Below are 23,931 nucleotides of genomic sequence, written 5' to 3'. Positions count from 1 at the left end.
ACATGTTTTGAGTCTGACCTTAGTGGCTAGCACAAATCCCCAGTGGAGTCTCCATTCTTTGAATGCTTCCAATGCTTGAAGATGTGAAAGATGCCCTCACTCCCTTGGCTTTCCTTCTTTGTCGTTCTAGTTTTGCTTTGGTTGGAGTATGGTTAACTTAAAGGTAAAAGTACATCTAATTTAGAGTCGCCATTAGCCCAATGAAGCTTTAGAAACTACAGCTAGCTAGAAACCATAGAATCGCTTAAAGGTCAAGGAATCATAAGATTCTCCAACACAAGTAACTCTTACAGTTGGTTTGCGAACGTAAATTATGAGTAAGGGCCTTGATTACAGAAAATGAATGGGTTAGGCACCCTTTTTTCACCCCCCGCATGATGTACAATCTCCACTTTATAAAACTTTACGATTTTTTTATTCAGCAGAGTTTTAGCATTATTTTATCTAGTCATGCTTCATAAAATTTAAGAGCTCAGGCAAGCAAAAAGAGAACATAAACAACACCTAGCCTTACTACGAAGGGTTTAAAACCCTAAGTAGGCAAAATAAAGTTATTAAAAAAAAAAAGGATGGATAGGAGAATTGAAAAATAAAGATAAAAGAAAGTGAGTATGTGTTTTTGATGTTTTTAGGATGTGTGGACTATAATGAAAATTGATTTGAGTTGTGAGAAGGAATATGGGAAACCTAACACCCTTTTTATGTGAAAGGAATGTTTGGATATCCCTTATCTCAACCCCACTCTTAAAGTCCCGGCTTCTTCTAACAAGTTGTCTTTTCTGTGATTGACCTTCTGAGTCAGGCAGGGCCTCGGCTTTAATCAAGGATCTCCGAATTCTTTAAAAGGGCTCACCTGAAATTGCAATTTACGACGGTTTTGGACTGTCGTTTTTTCACTGTCTTGCCAGCTTCACTTGAATTTGCGTTCAGTTTGAGTTGGTCGTTAACCCGGCATAAGGTCTCTAGCAAACCGTCTACTTCCAGTTCTTCATTCTTTGTAAGATGTATAATTTTGAGATACAGTTGTTGAAGAGTGGTCTTCAATATCGTGAGAGATTGGACTAATTAACGGTGCAATTTTGTACAAGTCGTCCACATCAGTGTAGCCTCTCATCTTCCATCAAGTGCTCAAGAGAATGCCGACTCTCAGCAAGTAATGTGCTTGTGCCTGCCATTCCAAGCCACAGAAAATACCTTCTCCAATAAGTTACATAATTATACATGATTTCTTTCGCTATTATTTGTAGGATTGGCCATCCATAACTAAGACGTGTAGATGACAATCTCTTTTGTATATAATGCTTTACGGAAAAGTTCTCTCTTTGTTAGACTATTGTACTCTATGAATTACTGGGAAAATAGCCTTTATTAAACTCTTATATCTAATGCTCCACAATCATTCCTCAGTATAAGCACGTCTTTAACTTCTTAGCCTTAAAACTTCAATTTCACTGCGCGTGGTATATTGACAACACGTAGTGTGTCCTATGAGCCATTGGGCCTGGCAATGCTATGTCAGGTGCAGACAATGCTCATGTTTGGCGGTGTACGGCTCCAATACATGTGGAATTACCAAACCTCCACTACGAATGAGGGAAGGGAGCCCTTTACTTTCATGGACTTGGATCAACCCATCTATCAATTTTTTTCTCACATCCATGAAGAAATGCACCACACGTGTCCTACTCTCCCCGGCCCTGCATACAAGATATGAGTCTCGCTCATCTGGTGGGCCCCATTACAGATGCCTGCAAAGTTGGAGAACGTTGGGCTGCTCCGCTCATCAAATGGGCCTCCTGTGTGAAAGATCGGACGTCAGAAATAGCAAGCCCTCAACATTAATGGCACATGCATGGGCCAACCTGATGACCCGGACGGGGCTTCTCCTTCTCTGTCAGCCTGGGGTTTAAATGCCCACGCCCATACACGTCTATGTATAGACATCAGCTAGAAAGCAGGGTCCAGGAGCAGACAGGCCCACTTGAGGGAGGGTTGTGATGGTTGAAATAAAGCCACAGCTATTGGGCACCAAAACCACTGCTCCAAAACACATCCCATTGTCCTTTACCCACAGCCCAAACTCATCCCAAACCGAGCAAGACACAGGCCAGGCCCAGACCAGCCCATAGTTCAAGAACAAGAACTCTGACTCAACTGGTCGGGTCTACTCAACAAAATCCAAGTATATTGTAATTTGTAACATATAGAGGAAGAATATTTCTTGTGGAACTCTGGTAATTGGCTACTACTTCCTTGTGAAAATGTTGTGGGCTGCCTTTTGCTTCCATTCGCCAATAAAGCAGTGGATTGGTAACACATTAGGAAATCGGATTGCGTACTGAGTTATTTAGTACACTCTCTTATCGTACTGAGTAAACTCAGTTGGGCCCACCTTGAATGTATGTGGTCTATCCATCCCGTCCATCCGTTTTTCCATCTAATTTAAGGGGTTTAGCCCAAAATTCAAGCATATCCAAAGATCAAGTGGATCATGCCACAAGAGTGGGGATAATGATTTCCAATGTTGAAACCTCGCTGGGCCGCACAGTGATGTTAATTTGTCATCCAACCTGTTCATAAGATCATATAGACATGGATGAACTGAAAACACAAAATAAGCTTGATCCAAAACTTCTGTGGACCCCAAGAAATTTTCAACGGTAGAAGTTCAATTTAACTGTTTCCTGTGTTGCGATCCATTTGAACATTGTATATGCTTCGTTTTTGGGCTAAAGAGCCTAAAATTATCTGATAAAATGGATGTACGGAGCAGATCAGATACATTGATCATGGTGGACCTCACAGAGTTTACTCAGTACGCCAAGGGTAGTGAGTTACTATGCAATCCGCTTCCACACATTAGTGGTTGTTACCCTTACCGTGTGGGGCCCACCTTGGTGAATGTGTTGTTTATCCACGCCGTCCATCCGTTTTTCCAGCTCATTTTAGGACGTGACCCCAGAACTGCAAATTAGAGAGTTGAGAATTGCCTCGTTAATCATGTGGACGCCCATTCACTGGTTGGACCACGAGATGAATGGTTTGGATCATCACAAGTAGGCCATGTGTAACATGGAGAAACTAGACAGACCACCAATTGAGGTGATTCTACAGGCTCAGAAACCAGGCCCCTGGATAAATTGATTCTAGAGCAGCCACAAGGAAACTAAAAGGCAGGCATCACACACCATTTCTGCCACACGGAACATGATCCAGGCCATTCATCTGGAAGGTCCCTTCATATGTGAACTACTGGATAGAGATCTCATTGACCAAAGAACCTCACATCCACGAAAACAGTGAATCAAGAACTGTATTTCAGGGACCTCATCTCCAACTCAGCTTTTGCACAGAGACTTTTTTTTCTTTTGCATGGCTTGTGGCCCATCCAAGGTGGGGAGACCTTATTGAACCATCTGCATCATCACACGGTGCCATATGCATCCTTGCAATTTCAGGACTAATAATTCATGGCCCAAGATGAAAAGCCCATGTGCTTTTATTTTCTGCACTACCCAACTGCCATTGCAATTGGATTTACCAAAGCAGGGATCATCTAAGGAGAGAAGAAAGAAAGGAAAAAAAAAAAGAAAGGAATGAGAGGTTCTAATCACAAAAATGAAAAAGAACATCATACACTGCCATTTGAGAATCCACTATGTTTTTCAGGCTTAGGAAGTGGATGCAATGTGATCTGCAGAACTTCACCATGCAGCTCCAAATCCTGAAAAAGAAAAACAGATCTATTGAGATTCACCGTAAATAGAGAACAAGATGCATGAGCAAAAAGGCCACAATAACATTGGTACTGCAGTGTTCAACAGACTCTGTACTTGCATGCACACATGTGCCCATGGGCATCTGCACCAACACAAACGTTCCCAGCCATACACGCACACATACCGACACACCCAACCACATCCGCCCACATGCTCACATACCAAACAGTTCAGAATTGGTGGGGAATCAGTTAACAGAGCAACATGCAGCAAGTAGAGCTTCTTCCCGTAAATCACGTGCAAGTCAAGAGCTTTCTAATATAAACCATCCATGTGGTGAAATTCCACTAGCGTGAGTGTGTGGGGTGTGTGTGCGTGTGTTTTTTAAAAAAAAAAATTATAAAAAAATAATAAATAAATAAATAAATAAAGTCAAGAGCTTTCTAATATAAACCATCCATCAAATAGTTACTCTTACATTCAGCATATTGTGGTGGTCAGAAATTGGCTGGGCGTTAGTCCCGAGATGAGACGTCTCTCAAGATCCAACTTCTTTCAGGATTTGAAGGCTGTGATTCCCATTGTGTAGTAATTTCCATAATGCAAAAACGTTGAAAGGCATCTACAATGCTACTGAAACTTAATTTTGCTAGGTGCACCCTAGGAAAACAAGTCCTGGTACAAAGCAGTGTCAAGAGAAAATGAGTGGGTGGCTGTTTTGGCCTTTTCAGGGATTCGCGGGCTGGTTGGTTCCTATGACACGGAAGTGTTAGCACATCAGGAAGGATCATCAGTTCTTTCAACTTCCTTCTCCATAGATCTTGTAATTGAAGGTGACTCCCAGAACACCATTAAGTGGGACTCATCATCTAATCCCGGAACTTGGAAACTTGCATTTAGTATATAATAAATTACCACCAATGGCCAATAAGATTGTTTTCTCTAGTGTGCTCAAAGGATGCAAACGTGATAGTGGATTCCCTTGCAAACAATGGTTTACAAGAGGTCGGTCACTTTCAACTCCTCAATCATCTTCCTTCAATGTCTTTTTTTTCTTTTTTGAACATTGACAATTTTATTAATGAAAGGCTGCGGCCAAATGAATAGAATGTGATAAGGACAAACACTACAGATCTAGCCAACTATCAGGAAACTGAGCAATAATCTTTGACGAAGTTGCCCACTCCATTACATGCATCTTAACCCTACTGAAGACCTCTGATACTTGCCCTGCCCGATTCCTAAAGCATCAATTTTTCCTTTCTAGCCAAAGGAACCATATCCCCGCTACTAAAGAAAGATGTCAAACTTTTTTCCCAACCTTCCCAATACCACCACCATGCCGCATCAAGAAAAATTGATCAATCGACCTCAGCATGACCCAAACTGATCTGAACAAGTTGAAAAAGTAATAAGGACTTCACCAAGAATTTTCTAGACTTAACCAAACCATTGAGTCCTCTTCCGATTACACAGGCTGAATCTTGGAAAACAAAACCAACTAGTTAACCATCTCCTCAAACTCCTTGTCGTCTACATTACTCTACAAGGCGGAGCCCAATTAACTTCTTCTCCTTGAACACTAAACACCACTCCACCAGTAAATTCTCCTCTAACAAAATCCTCGCTGACATGGAAAAACGACCCCCAATTTTTGCTCCCCCACCTAGATATCCTCCTGAAACCTAATCTTCTTTCCATTGCCCAAAGAACAACCAACCCCTTCCTATGCTATTTTTTACAACCCCACCAACTTCCAAGGAAATGAAGCCCTATAAAACGAAGACGACCGGATCCATCTATCCCCTTCTTCCACCCCATATTTCCTACCTGCCATCTCTCTCCACAAACTACACCATCTTCCACCCCTAATCTCCAAACCCATTCACCTAATAATGTTAAATTCATTCCCTCCAAATTCATAAGACCGGCTCCCCCTTCCCATTTAAACCCCCGATCCATCTATCCCCTTCTTCCACCCCATATTTCCTACCTACCATCTCTCCACAGACTACCCCATCTTCCACCCCAAATCTCCAAACCCATTTACCTAATAATGTTAAATTCATTACCTCCAAATTCCTAAGACTGGCTTTAGAACACTGAACACTCATGCCATTTTATCTCTTCCTCCCTTAACCTAGCATTATACTTACCTCTATAAACCTCTTTCCAAGCTCTTTCTTCTTCTGACAGCTTGCCTTCCTCTTCATTAATATCCAGCCTCTGAATCTCATATAACAACCCCTCTTCTCAACTTCCCAAGCCTCCTTTTTCCACGCATTAATTTTTCCTTTTAGCAGTTTTAATTTTTTAATAGAACAAAACCTGCTCCTCCCCGAACTGACATTGATGACCACCACTCTTGCACCTGTTTTGAAAATCCTCTATCTCAAGCCATGCAAGCTCAAATCTAAAAGGCCACGGGCCCCAATCCTCCTCGTCCAATTCCAACAACATCGAACAGTGATCTTAGATAGGCCTCGGCAAGCCTCTTTGGTATACTAGAGGAAAATTTTCAACCCAATCTGGAGATAATAAGAAATGATCCATTTCGACTTAATTACTCTATCCTGACCATTAGACCATGTATACTTCACCTCTCCCATAGGCAAGTCAATCAATTCATTTCGATGATCCACTCTGAAATTTTCCTCATACGACAAATAATCCTACCCCCATTTGACTTCTTGTATGTGAATCTCACAACATTGAAGTCTCCCCCCACACCATGGTAATAGCCACTTATTCCTACACACATTCAGCTCAGCCCATACGCTACAGTGAATACCCAGCGAAACCCTGTTGATACATCTCTCAACATCAAGGAAAGTGAAAACTACCCCTTAAAATTGTCCTCCCCTGCTCCATTTGCTAGAGTTCCAAATTATCAAAATACCCCCTGCTGATCCATCTGCATCCAGTGATTCCCATTTTTTAGATTCCCACCACTACAAGGAGTCAACTATCTCCTTGTGTACAACCTGTATTTTAGTTTCTTGAAACGCAACCATTTTCACTTTATTTTTTCTACACATACCTGCTGCCTTTTTTGTGCACACCCCAAACCGCATACATTACAATTTATTATCATCATTGGAGATCTGCTAAACCCATACAACCCCTGATCTAACTGTCACCAATTAATGCACCTCACTAGGTGGCCCAGAATCCAAACACAGGTCATCCCTGTCTTGAACCTGGCCCGCATCATTTTGACCTTGCTTGTTGCATTACCTACCCCTTCCACAAATTTGAGCAGTGTGACGTAGTCCTCTGGCCTATTTCTAAACGTGAACCCCAGTAATCGTGCCATTTCCCTTGTAACCACTTTGATCCGCTTCATTCCTTGGGCCATCAAAAATTTTCCGACCCCTGACCTACTGAGAGATTCACACTTTACCTCCCAATACTTTAAAATGGGTTGGAGCCAACTCCACTTCTATCAGACCATCCGGTTGCCGAACCACTGCCAGCGGCTGAGCTTCTTGCACCCCCACCACTCAGATAGATCTTCAAGTCCCCTTCTCTACGTTAACGACTTGGCTATCAGATTCTGTCGCGTACGAAATGAAGTTGTATCTATGCTGTCTCCTCCTCCCTTTCCATTGCGATGACTTCTTGATTTTCATTCTACGCTTCGACCGTCTAGCTCTCCTCTCCATTTTCATGGGATTCTTCTATCTTTGTCTGCAGCTCCACCCATTCCGAGATGGCAGCCATCGAACATCCTTCGTCAGCTTCCCCCGTCTCTTGTTGAGCACAGTCGAAAAGGGTTAGGGAATATGAAGTGTCAGGGACTGTATAGGAAAATCCTGCACATGTGTGACCCCTTATGTTAAAAGCCACAAGTGTGAGGAAAACCATTTCCTTTGCATGCTTTTCTTTCATCACACTCCCTTCGAGACGAGTCTCGATTTGAGACGCTTCTCCCCCCTTTAAACTCTCTTCAGGAGCAATGTCTTCTTCTATGATGTCATCCTGATAGGTGTCACCTTATCCCGTATTTGCATTAATTCGTTGGCATGCTCAAGAACCATGGGTCAGCTCTCAGCTTCCACTTCTTTAAAAGTTGCTGAAACCGTCACCTCACCCCACCCGCCCTTGCCACGTGTCTCTAGCTCAACGGCTATTCCCACCAATCATAAGTTGGCCAATAGGATTGCCACAGACATCTCTCGCACCTTCTGGTGCTCTGGCAGAGTACACTACCTATGCACCTTCATCGATAGGAGGCTGGTCCGCCATTACCGCACTCTTTCCTTGTGGCTCTAACTCCTTGCTCTCCATCTCTGCTTCTCGGAGTAATTGGATTGAAATTTTATCCCTACCAACTCTTGGAATCTCTCAGGGATTGAATGAAGCTTCTTCTTCCTTATCAGAATCCTCGCGTATCGAAGCATATGACAGTCTTCCGTCAGAGGGTCAATCAATACAACCTCCCCAACACGTTGGCCGATATCTCCATGAACACATCATTAAACAAGAATTATAATGGAACATCCCAGATTTGCAGCCAGATTTCCTCCCATCCGAAAACCGACCAATCCTCCCACTGCCATATCCCTCGAACCGCATCGTCCTAATACAAATTGTACACCATAAAGAAACTATCGGCCTCTGGCTTGTGAGCATAAGGATATATAGACTTCATCCTTCTTAGAAACTTGACAACCTTGTCCTCTGTATCTATACTGCAATTGTTATTCAACCAATCCCCGACTTCTTCCTTCGTAACTCCCGGTCTCACCGATGTACAAAACAGAACTAGAAGGGTTTGAAAGAAGTTTCCATCACCTTTTCATTAATTCTCACTTCCAGAACGTCTTCCGTATCTATCTTCCATACCCATTTTTCTGATTTTTCTGAGATTTCCCCTTTCTCTGTACTCCTACTCCCATCACTTGAACTTCCTTCCACCACCTCTTTATAAGATTTTGTATTTTTTACTACCTGAGTATCAGAGGCAATCTTCATAAGCGTTGAATATTTTCCTTTCCTTTCTTGCTCGAAATTGACTTTTCTGTCATCCCCCTTCTTGTTTTCCTTCTGTTTCCCCCCTTGTTTTTTCTCTCCTGGCCATAACATGCTTTCTGTATAGCTAACTTCCTGCCTCCAAATCTCTCACCATTCAACATCTTTGCAGCCCTTACTACCACCTCCTCCAAACTCATCCAGACAAACGTAAATCATCTGAGCCAACTCAAACAACATCAAGGGCCATGTCATACTACAAGTGTTTCTAGAATATACTACGAGACAACAATGTCAAAGCAATATAAGATTATTTTTACAAAAAGTAAAAGTGCTAATGAAGGAAGCTTAATCATAACCTCGAAACTATAGTTGCACAAACCATGAAGCGAAATGACAATAGATTAGGGTGCTGGAATGAGAATGTGTCTGTTTCAAAGTGATAGCGAAGTACAAACAGCTATGAAGTTGCACCTACCTAGAAGGATCGTGCAACCAAGCTGATACCCATATAGACTTATGCAATCTGGTTATCGAATCAATGAGATTTAGATACCCGGATTGCAAAAATGGAGAAAGAACACTAACACAAAGATAATAAGTAGAGAGGAATAAACAACTTCATTGAAATTGGAACTTTTTTATTTCTTAAATAAACCTCACAAACTCAAAAAATGTGGTAGTGCTTCTACCTCCTAGAACAACCCCTTTATAAGACCCTAAAAGACACCATAAAATGCCTATGAATCTTTGATTAAAATTTTGCAACTACTCCAATAAGATGCTGAATTGCAAGAACTCAAATCTACAAAGCTTTGGCCATGTTGTAATGGCCTAAAAATAAATCTAGCAAATAATCCCCAAAATCTTTAAAGAATCTTCAAAATCAGCACTTTTTTTCTAAAAGTAGTAAATGTCATAATCCTCATCTGAAAGAGGACCCAGCTCTCTCTAGTGATGTATCTTAGCTCAAAGATCAAAATATAGTATTTGATATTGGCATCATTGCAACTATTCCACTATTCCAGAGTTTGATGATCTAAAAAGTTGCCATGCGACAGGTTCTAATCATCCCATTTCTCTAACAAAAGAAAGCCGGCCATGTTTGGATACCGGATAGCATGAATTCCATGGAAATCAATGGATAAGGAAATCAGTTTTCCTTTGATGTGACAAGTTAGAACGTTAAGATACAATGAAAATGAGAGGATTTCACAAAGCAATCATTAAACTTATCCATTATTAGGAATCTCCAGCACTAAAAACAAGGTTGCTATTGTCTAATAAACAAGACTACAATTTATTATCTAAACAAGACCCGTATATTTTTCCATTATTTTAATTAAAAATAGAAGAAAATGTAGTTCGAACCATACGTTATTATAGAGGGGTGAATGCCACACACTATTTAAAACACGGATATTGCTGTCACAATCATCGCCTCTCATAAACCTAAGGTGTTCATAGCAACATCCAATGGATAACCAGTGTCTACTCACTATCTCCATACATGTCTGCTACATCTTGCCCAAGTTACACCTAAGGGTGGCAATGGGTTCAGCTATGTCGGGCCTAGGTTGGCCCTAGCCTAGGGCTAATACCTGAAGCCCCAACCCTAGCCCAACCTCAGCCCTATTAAGTTGAAAAGGCCTTTGCCCTGGCCCTGGCCCTAACCCTGGACTTAATTGGGCCAGCCCTATAGGGAAAAGAGTCAAGTGATCGAAGGTTAGGGCCTTAATTGGGCCAGCCCTATAGGGAAAAGAGTCAAGTGATCGAAGGTTGAAGTCTAATTTCAGATTTTTTGTTTTTACATATCCTCCATCCCGAAGAATCCTACATATAAATGGTTTGGATCATTGAAACATGACCTCGGATCCAATGATTATCATTATATATCACATGTACGTTAAATGGGAACCATTAACATGTGCCTTTAAACCATTATAACAATGGCCCACTTAAACACTAGAATGAGCCAACATGATGGAATGGGTTGAGCCACTCAACATTGTGCCTAGCCCGAGCATCTAACCTAGATTTCAGGCCTTGGCCTAAGGTAATGGGTTGGGCTAGGGCTAGGGCTAGGGTTGGGCAAGGGTTGACCCTAGCCGACACTAATCCCCTAAGCCCTAACCTTAGCCCACCCTAGGCCTTAATCTAGTTCAAAAGGACTAGGCCCTGGCTCTAGCCGTAGCTCAACCCTAATCCCTTAAGCCCCCTTAGCCCTAATCGAGTAGGAAAGGCCATGGCCCTGGCCCTAATCGGGCCAAGGCCAACCCTACGGGAAAAAGAGTCAAGTGATCAAAGGTTTGAAGTCCAATTTAAGATTTTTTAAAACATCCTACATATACATGGTTTGGATTATTGAAAATGACCTCGGATCCAATGACTGTCTTTATACTTCACATGTACTTCGAATGGGAAACATTAACAAGTGTGTTCAAAGCATTATAACTATGGCCCCACTTACACATTGGATTGGACCAATGGGACAAGATGGGCCAAGATGGGCCAAGCCACACAACACTGGCCTTATCTTGACCCAACCCAAGCATTTGGCTTAGATTTTAGACCCCAACTTGACCCTCAAGCCAAGTTTAAGTGCCCAAGCCCTTGCACCATAGGGCTCAGTTGCTTGGGTCAAGTCGGTGACCTAGCCCATTGACACCCACAGTTGTGCCCCATCATCATATTCATCTTCTTTATGACATGCACTACTTTCATTTACATGCAATGGGGAGTGCCTTTGACGTATTCTCAATCCTCAAGCAAATTCACTTTAACTGCAGAAAGATGTAAGAGGACATTCGAAAGATAGGCGCCCAATAGCCAACACATAAAGCATGTGAAAAAAGTGGTCTTATCATGTCTTAGGTACATTAATCCACCGTCCATAACCACCTGACCGTGAAGACAGACGATTTGTCTGCCTTCCAGATGATGATATCCTTACGTTCCTGATTAGGAAGCGCAGGCTGAATGCAGTCCATTAGCTCCACTAATTCAGTAATCTCCCAATCCTCCAGATTTCTTCTGCATTGAATGTTCCAGGCCACCTTGTCAGCTTGTATAGAGTAGTTTTCAGCTATAAAACTGTTGCGGTTTGCAGCCAGGCGATAAATGGTGGGAAATCTGTCTTTCAGCGGAATTTCGCCAATCCAAGTGTCCATCCAAAATCGTATGCAATCTCCCTTGCCAACTTCAAATCCAATCCTTTGGATCATCTCATCTTTCATTTGGCAAATGCCTTTCCAGATTGCAGATGCCCTATAGGAAGAGGATTGTCTCGTCCACCACCCCCCATCAGAGCTCCCGTATTTAGCTTTGAGGATTTTGTTCCACAGACAGTCCTTTTCAGTGTCGAGTCTCCAAATCCATTTCCCTAAAAGGCCCGATTCATCAAATTTAAGTCTTTTATACCAGCTCCTCCATCCTTAATCTGCTTGCAAACCTGCTTCCACTTCATAAGATTGAATTTCTTCTTTTCTTCGTTGCCTCTTCAAAGAAAATTGCGTCTGAGGGAATCTATATCCTTGAGGACCTTAGCATGGCATCAAAACAAGGACATGAAATAAGTAGGGAGATTAGACAGGGCTGCTTTAATCAGCGTAAGACGGCCCCCAATAGAAAGATAATGACATTTCCACCTAGACAGGTGGTGATGGAATCTCTGAATAACTTTGTCCCACTGATTTTTTTTGGGCGACCCAAGACATAAAGGGAGACCGAGGAAAGAAGTCGAGAAGGACCCCGATGAACATCCCATTAATTCTGCTAAGTCTCTAACCTCCTGGATATCCAAGTCAATCCCATAAATTTTGGATTTGGACATATTTACCTTCAAACCCGCAAATGCTTCAAAACACCTAATAACTGTTCTCAAATTGGCAACAGATTTTGTGCTTGCTTCAGAGAAAATAAGGATGTCATCCGCAAACTGCATGTGAGAGATAGGGTCTTGCAGTCCTTTCATTTAAATTCCCCTAAGAATGCCTTCCTTCTGGCCTTTGAGAAGCATCGCAGATAAGACCTCGCCGATGATTAGAAAAAGGAGGGGGGAGAGAGGATCGCCTTGTCTGAGCCCACGAGAACTTTTGAAGAATCCTTTGGGCGATCCATTCAAAAGGATTGAAAAATAAGCCGAACTGATGAATTACCCTATTCAACTCCTCCATTTCTCGCCGACCCCCATACGCTTCATCAAATATAAAAGGAAATCCCATTCAACGTGATCATAAGCCTTCTCCATGTCCAGGTTGCAGAAAATAAATTTCTTCTTTGATCGATGACAGGAATGGAGGCATTCGTTTGCAATAAGAGCTCCGCCGATGATCTATCTACCCGAGATGAAGGCGCACTAGTTAGGGGTGATGATAGAGCCGATCACTTTCTGCAGCCTATAGCAAGGACCTTGGCCAGGATCTTATACAGACTACCAATGAGGCTAATTGGTTTGAATTCACTGAACTCTGAAGCCCAAGAAAACTTTGGAATGAGCTTGATAAAAGTCGCCCCAATATTATTAGATACTCTACCTCGTTCATAAAATTCATTGATAAAAGCCATAACCTCATCCTGAAGGAGATCCCAGAAGGATTGGAAGAAAATAATCGGATAGCCATCTGGGTCGGGGGCCTTGTCTCCACCTAAGTCCATCACTGCTTTTTTAACTTCATCCACAGAGAAACACTGTTCCAGGAAAGTAGTATTATCTTCGCTGATACTTAGGAAAGATAGATTATCCAGCCGAGGCCTGGACCATCCCTCGTTTTGAAGGAGCCCTTGAAAATATGAAATAGCTTCCCTAATAATCGACTCTCTGTCTTCGATGCGGTTGCCGTTTATAGATATGCTACTGACGCGATTGACCTTTGCATGCATGCTGGCTACGCCATGGAAGTACCTTGTATTCCTATCTCCTTCCTTGATCCATTTCGAGATTTCACCTTGCAAGACTTTAGCTGATAGGGATTGAATAAAATAGATTCTATTCGCCAGAACCTCTTTCAACATTGGGGTGCATTCAGCAGTGGCATTGATTTTCTAGATTTCTAAAAGGATCGAATCCATCTCCTCTTCCGATCTTCGCCGTTCCTCCTTTGACCACTGCTTGAGTTTTTCTTTCAGCATCTTTAGCTTGGACCAGAGGCTATGTCCCGCAAAGCCATGAGACTTCCACTAGTCAACCACCATGGGTTTGAAACCTGCAACATGGAGCCATGAGATATCAAAACGGAATGGCTTGGGACCCCAGTCTTCCTCCTCAGCCGATAGAATAAGGGGCCAGTGATCTGAAGTAGTCCTGGGGAGGACTGATTGAGAGGAGGAAGGTAGGTGGTCCAGCCAATCGGTGGAGATAATAAAACGATCCAACCTGGACATAATCGGGTCAAGCCTCCCATTTGCCCAGGTGAATCTGGAGCCGAATAAAGGAAGATCAATCAGACAGTTACCGTCGATCCAGTCAGAGAAGGCGACCATATAGGACTTCATTTTGCTCCCCGTGGATTTCTCAGTCGAGAACCTGATGGTGTTGAAATCTCCAGCAAAGCACATTGGACCGCTGAAACTCTGACAAATTAATGATAGTTCTTTCCAAAAGTCTTTCCTCAGATCATTGTTGGTAGGGCCGTAAACGGAGCAGATCAGAAAATCCGTAGCCATTGCGTTGTTTCGCAGAATAGCTGTGATCGAGAAATTCCCAACTGAGCTGTTGAGGAGAGACCAATACGCTGATCTCCAGGCAATCAGAATACTCCCAGAGCTGCCAGATGCATCCTTTACCACCCATTTAGCATCCGAAGCCTTCCAGAGCGATCTCATAAGACAATTGTCTAATCGGTTCACTTTGGTTTCCTAGAGGCAAATAATGTGGGGATTACATCTACTACAGCTGTTCCTGATGAGCCTTCTTTTTTGCTTAGACCCCACCCCCTGAAAATTCCATGAAAGAACATCGCATCCCCGCAGACCCTTTTCGCCTCTGTCGTTCATGAGGTGCAACTTGGATGCCGAGTTTTCCTGCCCTTGAGGTTCGTCTCTGGGGAGTTCTATTTGGATCCAATGGTCGTCCTCTATTCTCGACACACTGGAATAGGGCAAGAAAGTCCTCTGGACAGTCGCCGAAAGATAACCCTAACAGTCTCCCAATATGTCCCATTGCGTCGCGAATCCACTTCTTCCTCTGGATTTTCTTACTCAAAGAGGCCAAATGAATTATACCTTTAAGGGTCTTGTTTGGATAACAGATGGATGTCTCATATTCATTAGATAATAGTCACCTTGTTTGTTATGCCAAAGAATCTTAACTATGGATAAGTGTAATGATTGCTTTATGAAATCATTTCATTCCCACTATATCCAAAGATTCTTACTTGTCACAACAAAGGAAACAAATTTCCTTTTCCATTGATTTTTATGGAATACTTGCAATCCAAACATCGCCCAAGCGTGTGTGTATTGGACATTTTAAATACATCTTTGAAAACCAATTCATTCCTTTACGCCCAGCTAGGACCATTATATATCTTGAATTTCTTGGCCATCAAATTGACCAAACCACATCCATGATGTTAAGATATGGAATATCTCAATGAATTCGTTAACCAATTTCCTTTTATGCAGATTGTGAAATCTTTGATGGAGATCATGGGCATAAATTGTGGGTAAGAACTTCCTTTTTTTCTTCATCTTTTTCCAAATGGTAACGCATGACCTAAAACATCATGGCTACTAATTCAACCTTCAGATTATTTGGGATCACCATGCACTCTAACACTTTTTCCACCTTGTTGAGCAAATCAACGAAGTCGACAACATGCAAGCGATCGTGGAACTCTATAATTTTTGCCTTTGTTCCAAGCTTTCTATTGTATTTCAACAATTGAAGAATTTGATCATTGGTATCTTCGGCATCCAAGGCCACCTGTTGTTACTAGAAGCTTGGTGGGGACCTCCCTCTATGTGCCCTTGTGCACCAACTTCAATCTCCAAATTCCCTCCATGGTGAAGCTCTCCCACTTGATTAATGAGATCAACTTCCGTGTGAATGAGTTGATCTACTCACTCTATGAGTGCACCAACGTTGTTAAGTGCGATCACATAATCGTTGAAGCCATTTCAAGCATGTGAAGCGTTAATGCAAGACGGATGGTCTAACCTACAATGATGTGTTGAAACTAAATAATGGATTAATTAAAGCAATCGAAACACAAAATAAAATTACTCTATCTCGAAGTTAAATAATACAAATAACAAAACATGTTCCAGTTCAAAGCCATAAACAATCCCGCAATGTAGATCTAACAAAATATGAATCGATTAGGATCAATAGAAGGTAGAACTTCCATCTAGCATAGAGATTACTCTTGATTCAAAGGTAATCACTTGTCCTAGTTAGGGTTTTGGTGGGTTAGGGTTAAATTTGAGGATTAGGAAATTGGGGGATTGGATTAGGATTTTAGGATTAGAGGTTGGGATTTGGGTTTTGAGATTTGGGAGATTTTGGGTTAGGATTTTGTGATTCGGGAAGCTAGGATTTGGAGATTAGGGTTTTGGGAATCTAGGTTCTAGGTTAGGGTTTTAGCCTTTTAGGGTTATAAGATTTAAGGGGAAAGGATGAAGGATCAAAGAGGGAGAGAAAGGGGGAATAAGATGGCCATACAGACGGTCGTACGGTTACAGTCGTACTGTCACATTCACACGGTCATACTGTCAAGGGTGAGGGTCCGTACGGTTGTATGGTTGTGGTAGATCTAGGTTTAGGTGGGTTTTTTTTAGAGGAGAACAAAAGGGAAATAAAAGAATAGAGAGAAATAGAGAGAGATTGAAAGAAATGGAGAGAGAGAGAGAGAGGAAAAAAAAAAAAGAGAGAGAGAGAGAGAGAGAGAGAGAGAGAGAGAGAAAGAAAGATAATACCTTGAAAGAAGAGAATAAGAGAGATAAGATGGAATCACTCCATGTCTTCACACTACTTCAATCACAGGAGGTTTTCTTTGCTCAAGCAAGAAGAGATTTTTTATATTCAATGCATAATAATGCTAGGGCACTCACACGCCCAAGCCTTTATAATCTATTTGGGGATGTTTTTACAAAAACACCCCTATTACTCTAAAATATCTAAAATAACCCCTAAATCAACTAAAACATAAAACAACGCACAAATTAAATAAAATAAATGAGAAAATAACTAAACTAATGTCCCATGATGTCCACATCCAAGATGGCCCAATGATCAAGATGGGCCAATGGTCCGGATGATCCAACGCGCAAAATCCAACAGTCCGATGAAAACGTCCACTCAATCCAACTGTCTAGATGTGATCAATAAACTCTTATATGTAGCCCACATGCATCTTCCCAGTGTGGGATCATCAAAGATGCATGTGGGATCTTCCAATGCGACTACGTACTCGATCTAAACCCCATATTATGATCATCTAACCATAGAGATGTTGGAACTGGGGCCAAAGCTCTCCTCCTCCTCTAGTTATACTCTGAATGGTGCTCGAATGTCCTCATCAACTGCATATGCTAAAAATGGGTTTTTTGGGGTTATGCAGTCGCATAGTGTTTCTATGTGACCGCTTATGCGGTTTTATGCAATTGTGCCATCGCATACGATGGCATATTCACCTAAAAACCAAATTTATGACAATTGGACCTTTTTTCCCCTCAAATCCCCCCACCCAAAAAATAAAAAATAAAAAAGAGGAAAAAGAATCTCTTTTTTTAGTAATTTTGAATTTTTGTTATGCATTGGTTAGTAGGCCAACTTTTGTAACCCACCTGAAGATTGGGTTAGCCTACTCTTCAGCCCAAGGCCTTATCATAATAAATCTAGCCCAATTCATATCTTATATCATGCGCACATCATGCTATTTGACATGGTGGGGTGATTTACCGCTTCAAGTTCTGCCTCATGTGAATACCCACACGTTCTATCTTTTATTTACTCTTTACCAATACCCAAACATAAGAAACTATTTATAATGAGACAGCTTACCTGTGAAAGACCAGTGCACAAACATCTCCAAATGAAACAGTTTACCTGTGTAAACATGTTACATAAGGGGTGGTTTGGATGCTTGTATAATCCTATTAATGTGAAGTTGTCAACACACTAATCATTACATATAGAGAGTTTCTCATATAAATTGTTTCTATCATGTCTGGCTAACTAGTAAAACGTTCATCATATATATATAATTTTATTTTATTTTTTTTTAAATGGCTAATTGGTGAAGTATTTAACAAGTAGAAAGTGAGTATTCACACCAAACAGAGCTTGAAGCAATAAATCTCACACGAGCGCTAGATATAAGATAGAGTAGACCATTAGGTTGAGCCTATTGTGATAAAGCCTTGAACCGATCCTTAGGCTAAAGCAATCATTAGATGTGTTTAATAAGTAAAAAGTGAGTATTCACACCATACAAAGCTTGAAGCAATAAATCCCACATGAAATCTTGATATAAGAATGACCATTGGGTTGAGCCTATTGTGATAAAGCCTTGAACCGATCCTTAGGCTAAAGCAATCATCATATGTGCCACAAAAGTGGCCCACTAACTCAAGTGAAGGTTTGATGCCACAAAGTCATGCCCAAATATTCGAGTGTGGGAGGGAGGGAGAGACGTTGTGGGTTTTGGAAGGTTGGCTGGATTTCTCTTTAATAAAGAGGAATTCAAAAAGCTGTAACCGCTTGTAAACTGAAACACAGCTTTTTTTCAGGAAACAAAAGTGGGGATTTTGGTCTGAACTGTTTACAACTTGTAAACACTTCATACCCCTTTTCCCTATTCAAACACTTTACAAGCATCCAAACGACCTGTAAGTGGGATTTTACTTGCATCCAGCGACCCCTAAACGACAACTAATTCAAAACAATCAAGAAGGTCATAACAGCGTGTTTGCCTGTTCCAAAATCTCTGCCCGGGGATTTCATGCCATTTCAGGCCAGAAATGCACCCTTCAGATGTAAATCCAATAATAGGTGACTGCCCCAAATGCATATGTTTGCTTTTCCCCATCCAAACACTTAACAAGCATCCAAACAACACCTAAGTGAGATTTTACTTGCATCCAATGACCCCTAAACTACAACTAATTCAAAACAATCATCATAACAGTGTGTTTGGTTGTTCCGTTTTTTGGGTAGATGGGTTGCGCTCGTCCAAATCTCTGTCAGGGGATTTCGCCAGAAATGCACCCTTCAGATGTAAATCCAATAACAAGCACCTGCCCCAAATGCATATATTTGTTCTAATCACAATGGTATCCAATTCAACGGTGTTTGGGTAAATCCAAATGGTACCCAAGAATCCATGGCCAAGCAAAAACCAAAAAACAATAGGAGAAAAAAAAAATTGCACAGTCGTATTGCATTATCAAATCCAATCCAGAAGACCCAACATCAAAACTACCCTAAAACCAATCAAACAAACATACGTTCATATTCCATTAATTAAAATCTAATAAATGCAAATTCCAACTACAAAACCACCATAACCTAATCCAAACAAACAGCAATCCAAAACCCAAACCCTGAAAACAAAATCAGATAAAAACCCAATTCCTGGAACCCGGAGATCGTCCCCTTACCTATTTCTGGTACCCGCCACCAATGGTGCTCCCGTCCTCGACGACAACATCGGAGAGGTAGACCCGCGGGAAGTCCGAGGCATCGAACTTCTTCTCCTTCATCATCTTCTCGACGTGGGCCTTGGTGAGAATGGTGCGGCGGACGGGCGGTCGGTCCCTCCGGCGGTCCCGGGTGTAGTACTTGATGTCGAAGACGGTCTCCGGATCCGACGAGGGGATGGAGGCCACGCCCGGCTGGGTGGCGGGGCAGAAGCGGCGGTACTCGAGCGCGCGGGGGACCGCGTTCCTGTACTCGGGATCGGCGCAGGGGCCGGTGATCTCCCACGGTTTCTTAAAGTAGCGCTTCAGGGATTGGAAGAAGGATTTTGCAGAAGAAGCCGCTGCCATTGATGGAGGAGAATGAAAGAAACAGATGAAAGAGGGTGTCTGAGGGGTATTTATAGGGGAGAAATGATCACATACAGTTGCTGTGTGTGAACTTTCGAACAGTCCGTTTTTTCCCGTGAATATCTGATCCGTTGAAAAGATGGGCTAGATCACGATGATGAGTTCATGTAAAAATCACGCAGATCCACTCATCGGGCTAGACACGGCAACAAAATCATTATACAGCCGATGGTATTACTCAATGTGATGGTGGGCCCCCTAGTAAGTTGATCCATTTACCTTTTTTATAAAAGATAATCTGCGTGATGTGGAAAGAGTTTTGCACGGAATGGGATGTTCTGCCTGTGGGGCACGTTGACGTGGAAGAAATGGTTGTACGTGAGTTCACGTACAGCTGCTGTATGCAATCATTCCCCTTTGTAAGAGCACTACTTGTGAGCCTGGATTCGGAACCCCGTGACTGGAAGCCCCTGATTTGGCACTGGAGTCTAATCAACTTTAATCCCAAAGTACCTATGCATGCGCATGGAGTATTTATAAGAGTTTTAAATTAATTACTAAATCAACTTTAATATCTTTAATTAGTGAGATATATAATTCTTGACGCTATGGTTTTGATAAGCCTGCTCACATATATGTTGTACCTGAAAATGATGAAATTCTAAGTCTCGGATTGACCGTAAGCACAAGATCAAATTTGAGTGACTAATCGACAATTTTTAATCGATGATTAATAGGGACAATGTTTGGACGATACTAATTTACTTGAACAATGATTGGACGGTGTTGATCATCCTTAGTGGGCCATGTGACCAATAGAATGATAGTGTACAGTGACACCCATGTCACACCTGCAACTATTGAAATGATTTTAGGTGTAATCCAAGCTCTCACCGTGAATTGCAAACCCCCTCGAAGAGGGGATTAGAAAGTCTCAGTTACTTTATGTTGCCAAACAACCAAGGGGATTGGAAACCCCCTCCAATCCCCTCCAATCCACTAGTCGTTTGGCACCATGAATTGGAGGGGGTTTACAATCCCTAGTCGTTTGGCAGCGTGGATTGGAGGGGATTGGAGGGGGTTTCCAATCCCCGAGGTTGTTTGGTAGCATAAAGTAACTGGGGATTGCTAATCCAGGGGGTTTCCATTTGAGGGGATTTCCCCTTTTGGATAAAAGTTGATTCACACTCCAGGGTGCCAAACACACTAAGAGGATTGCAAATCTAGGGGGTTTCTAATCATGGGGGTTCTGAATCCAGGGGATTCCAAATCCACACTCCCAAATAGGCCTACTATAACTAGTAATGCATCCCCACCTCTCCCGCAACATAACATATACGAAGAACATATGTACAATTCAAATGATGGGCCCTCTCTATACACATTGTCTTCAATTCCTAACAAAAGCCAATAAGAGAGAGTTACATGGGATATGGATGGATTTGCTTCGTGTATTTGGAGATATATGAAGATATATAAAGAGTATCCTATGATAGTATAGTGGGAGCACATCGAGCAACGCCATAATATTGCTTAAGTGAACGATTGAAGAGCAATCATATAAAAGCGGTTACGAGACAGATGGCAAGAGCAAGACTAAAGAAGGTCATGTAGAGTTGAATGGTTATAGTGACCGTTAAAACGTAGGAAGGATCGAGATTGCGAGGGTAGGGCTATAAATAGAAATTCAACAAGAATTTTTATCTCATACCAACCCAACAAAACCCAAACATATCTTTCAATTATCATTTTGATTACCTCTCATTTACATCCCTTGGTGTACTCACTTTACTTTTTTTGTCAATCAATTACATTTCATTGTATAATTCTTTACTTTTTACATGCTATTTACATTCCATAATGTAATTCGCCGAGTTAATCAAGTAGCTGGTAATCATAGCTGTAATTTGGGTCTACGCTCATATACTGGATTCAGTTCCTCATTTAGGAAGGTACTTCACAGTTGTCCTCTACGACCAACCGTAAGAATAAATTTCCTATTTTCTCTTTTATCTGTACTGAAAAGTCATTCCATATGAAAGGCAGAGGTGTAACCCGTCATTAGAGGACGAACCCTATCTTCTGAATATCGCATAATCATATTTACACATTAAGCGAGTGACTGAATAGGCGACTGATCTCATTGGATCTTGATCACATATTGTGTATTTGTCTATCTCGACGCTTGGGGTCATAGTTGTTTAGTTTGAATTGAGCTACAAAATGTAATTATGGCATGCCTACACTTTTTTTTCTTTTGGTTTTAACTTGTTACTACACAACACTATCAGTTGACACTTTCACTATTAGCCACCCCCACTAGGGATCGATACCAAGACGTCAAGTGTTGAAACGAGGTATCTTTCATTCAGTTTACCACTTGAGCTATGGATCAGGGTGTATGTCATGCCTACACTTATGATGTGACCAAATTGCCGAAAACAATGAGCAACAGGCCCATCGCGGAGAGGGTTCTAGATCAAGCCGATTCGCTAATCAGATAGGCCACACCATTGTAATGAATGGACAACCAATGGCATGAATAGACGTACAAGTGTGGCTCCCTACTGGGTGGATCGACCTAATTTTATGTAAGACCTGTATTCTAGACCGCACCGTTCCGTAGGCTTCCGCGGTCCTCCCGATTGAATTCCGGGAACCATCGACCTGTATCCGACGTTTGCGGGCGATCCTAAGCCGAGACCTGCATACCAAAGTCGGCTCGACCTGAAACTTATATCTTAGCAACCGCGCCGTCACCGCGGTTCCAATGCCGCGACTCGCGCACCGATCTAATACCTAGGCTAGGAGTTGTGGCCCGCATTCATTTTGAGAAAAACGCCGCGTGTTGCAAATTTCAAGGGAATCTCTACAACACGTCCTATCAATCAATTAAGTCAAGTACACTCCATACCTCAAGTACAAGCAATCCATCCCTCCTTTTCCCAAGTCAACTCTCTTCCCCTACCCATCCCTCTTTTTCTAACTTTCAAACTGAACCTTACCTCTCCATCTCATTTCCTTACAACACACATCCCATATCATCCCATCACTCCTCTCTCTCTCTCTCTCTCTCTCTCTCTCTCTCTCTCTCTCTCACATTCTCTAGTAATTTTCCAAATTCCAAGCTCCTCTCTCCCAAATGCTAAGTGTGGCCCACCTTCTCATCTCCCATCTCAAACTTCCAATCACCATCAACCTCCATCAAAAGTGAAGGCAAGGAATATACAAGTCCAAGGAGTTAAAGAAGGAGTGATATAGGTGGGTGATCCACCATTGATTTCAAGTTTTGGGCCCACTTGTTGTGGGATCCACATTGATGTATGCAGTATAAAGAGGGGCCCATAGTGGCGGGGTCCCTCTATCTCACCGTTTCTCTTTCTCTCTCTCTCTCTCTCTGTCTTGTATGAATGGTGTGTGTGGCCTATCATGAAGTAAGTATTTCATCCATGCCGTCCACCAAGTGGCCCACATGGCAATCCATTTGGAAGGGCCTGATCGAAGGAAAACACAAGTATCAGTTTGATCTGAGGCCGATGTGGGCCACACGTGTGGGACCACCATGGCATATGCATTAGCTCCACACCGTCCAGGGGTCAGGATGGCGGGGCCCAGCCTCATATTGATGTGGATTAATCCACGTCGTCGAGAGCGTCCAGACCTCCTGAACGCTGGACATGTATTATATAAACATGATATATGGTATATATTTATATATATTATTATAATATATATTATCATGATATGAGGTGGGCCACACGTGTGGACCCGCCATGTAAATATGTATGAGATCTCCACCATCCAGAACATCCAGGGGTCTGGACGGTGGCTCTTTATAATTTATATATATTATTATATTATATTATGATATATTATATTATATTATATTATATTATAATATATGTAAGGTGGGCCACGTGCGTGGGACCCACCATTGATGTATGTTTGTATCCACGCCGTTCAGCAATCTGGATGGGTGGAGTCCACCGTGATGTATGTTTATATTCACGCCGTCCATTCATCAGTTGGACAGGTGGAGTCCATCGTGATGTATGTTTGTATCTACGCCGCCCATTCATATGGCGAGCTCAGCTTTGGCTTAAGACGAAAATGAAGCAAATTTAGTCCTCTGGTGGGCCACGTACGTGGACCCCACCCCTGATGTTTGTATTGCATCCAAACCGTCCATCTATTTTGGACCACCTCGTCTCACAACTTGAGACTAAAAATAAGACAGATCTAGTTATCA

At 42.1% G+C, this 23,931-nt stretch overlaps 1 protein-coding gene across 1 annotated transcript; it reads right to left on the bottom strand.

Moving 5' to 3' along the window:
* Positions 1–3,430: 3,430 nt before the first annotated feature.
* LOC131219384 (uncharacterized) lies at positions 3,431–19,717 on the bottom strand. Its single transcript, XM_058214490.1, has 2 exons — positions 19,296–19,717; positions 3,431–3,724 (listed from the first exon to the last, which is right to left on the bottom strand). The coding sequence occupies exon 1, from the start codon at positions 19,680–19,682 to the stop codon at positions 19,296–19,298; it is 387 nt and encodes a 128-aa protein (XP_058070473.1). The 5' UTR covers positions 19,683–19,717; the 3' UTR covers positions 3,431–3,724.
* Positions 19,718–23,931: the final 4,214 nt, after the last annotated feature.

Source organism: Magnolia sinica, chromosome 11, assembly GCF_029962835.1.
Source record: "Magnolia sinica isolate HGM2019 chromosome 11, MsV1, whole genome shotgun sequence".
NCBI classification, from domain to species: domain Eukaryota; kingdom Viridiplantae; phylum Streptophyta; class Magnoliopsida; order Magnoliales; family Magnoliaceae; genus Magnolia; species Magnolia sinica.
The sequence above is the reverse complement of the archived record's forward strand: the minus strand, read 5'-3'. Positions and strand labels throughout refer to the sequence as shown.

Coding starts and splice junctions, on each gene's coding strand:
- LOC131219384 (XM_058214490.1), bottom strand. CDS start 19,682: ATGGCAGCGGCTTCTTCTGCAAAATCCTTCTTCCAATCCCTGAAGCGC.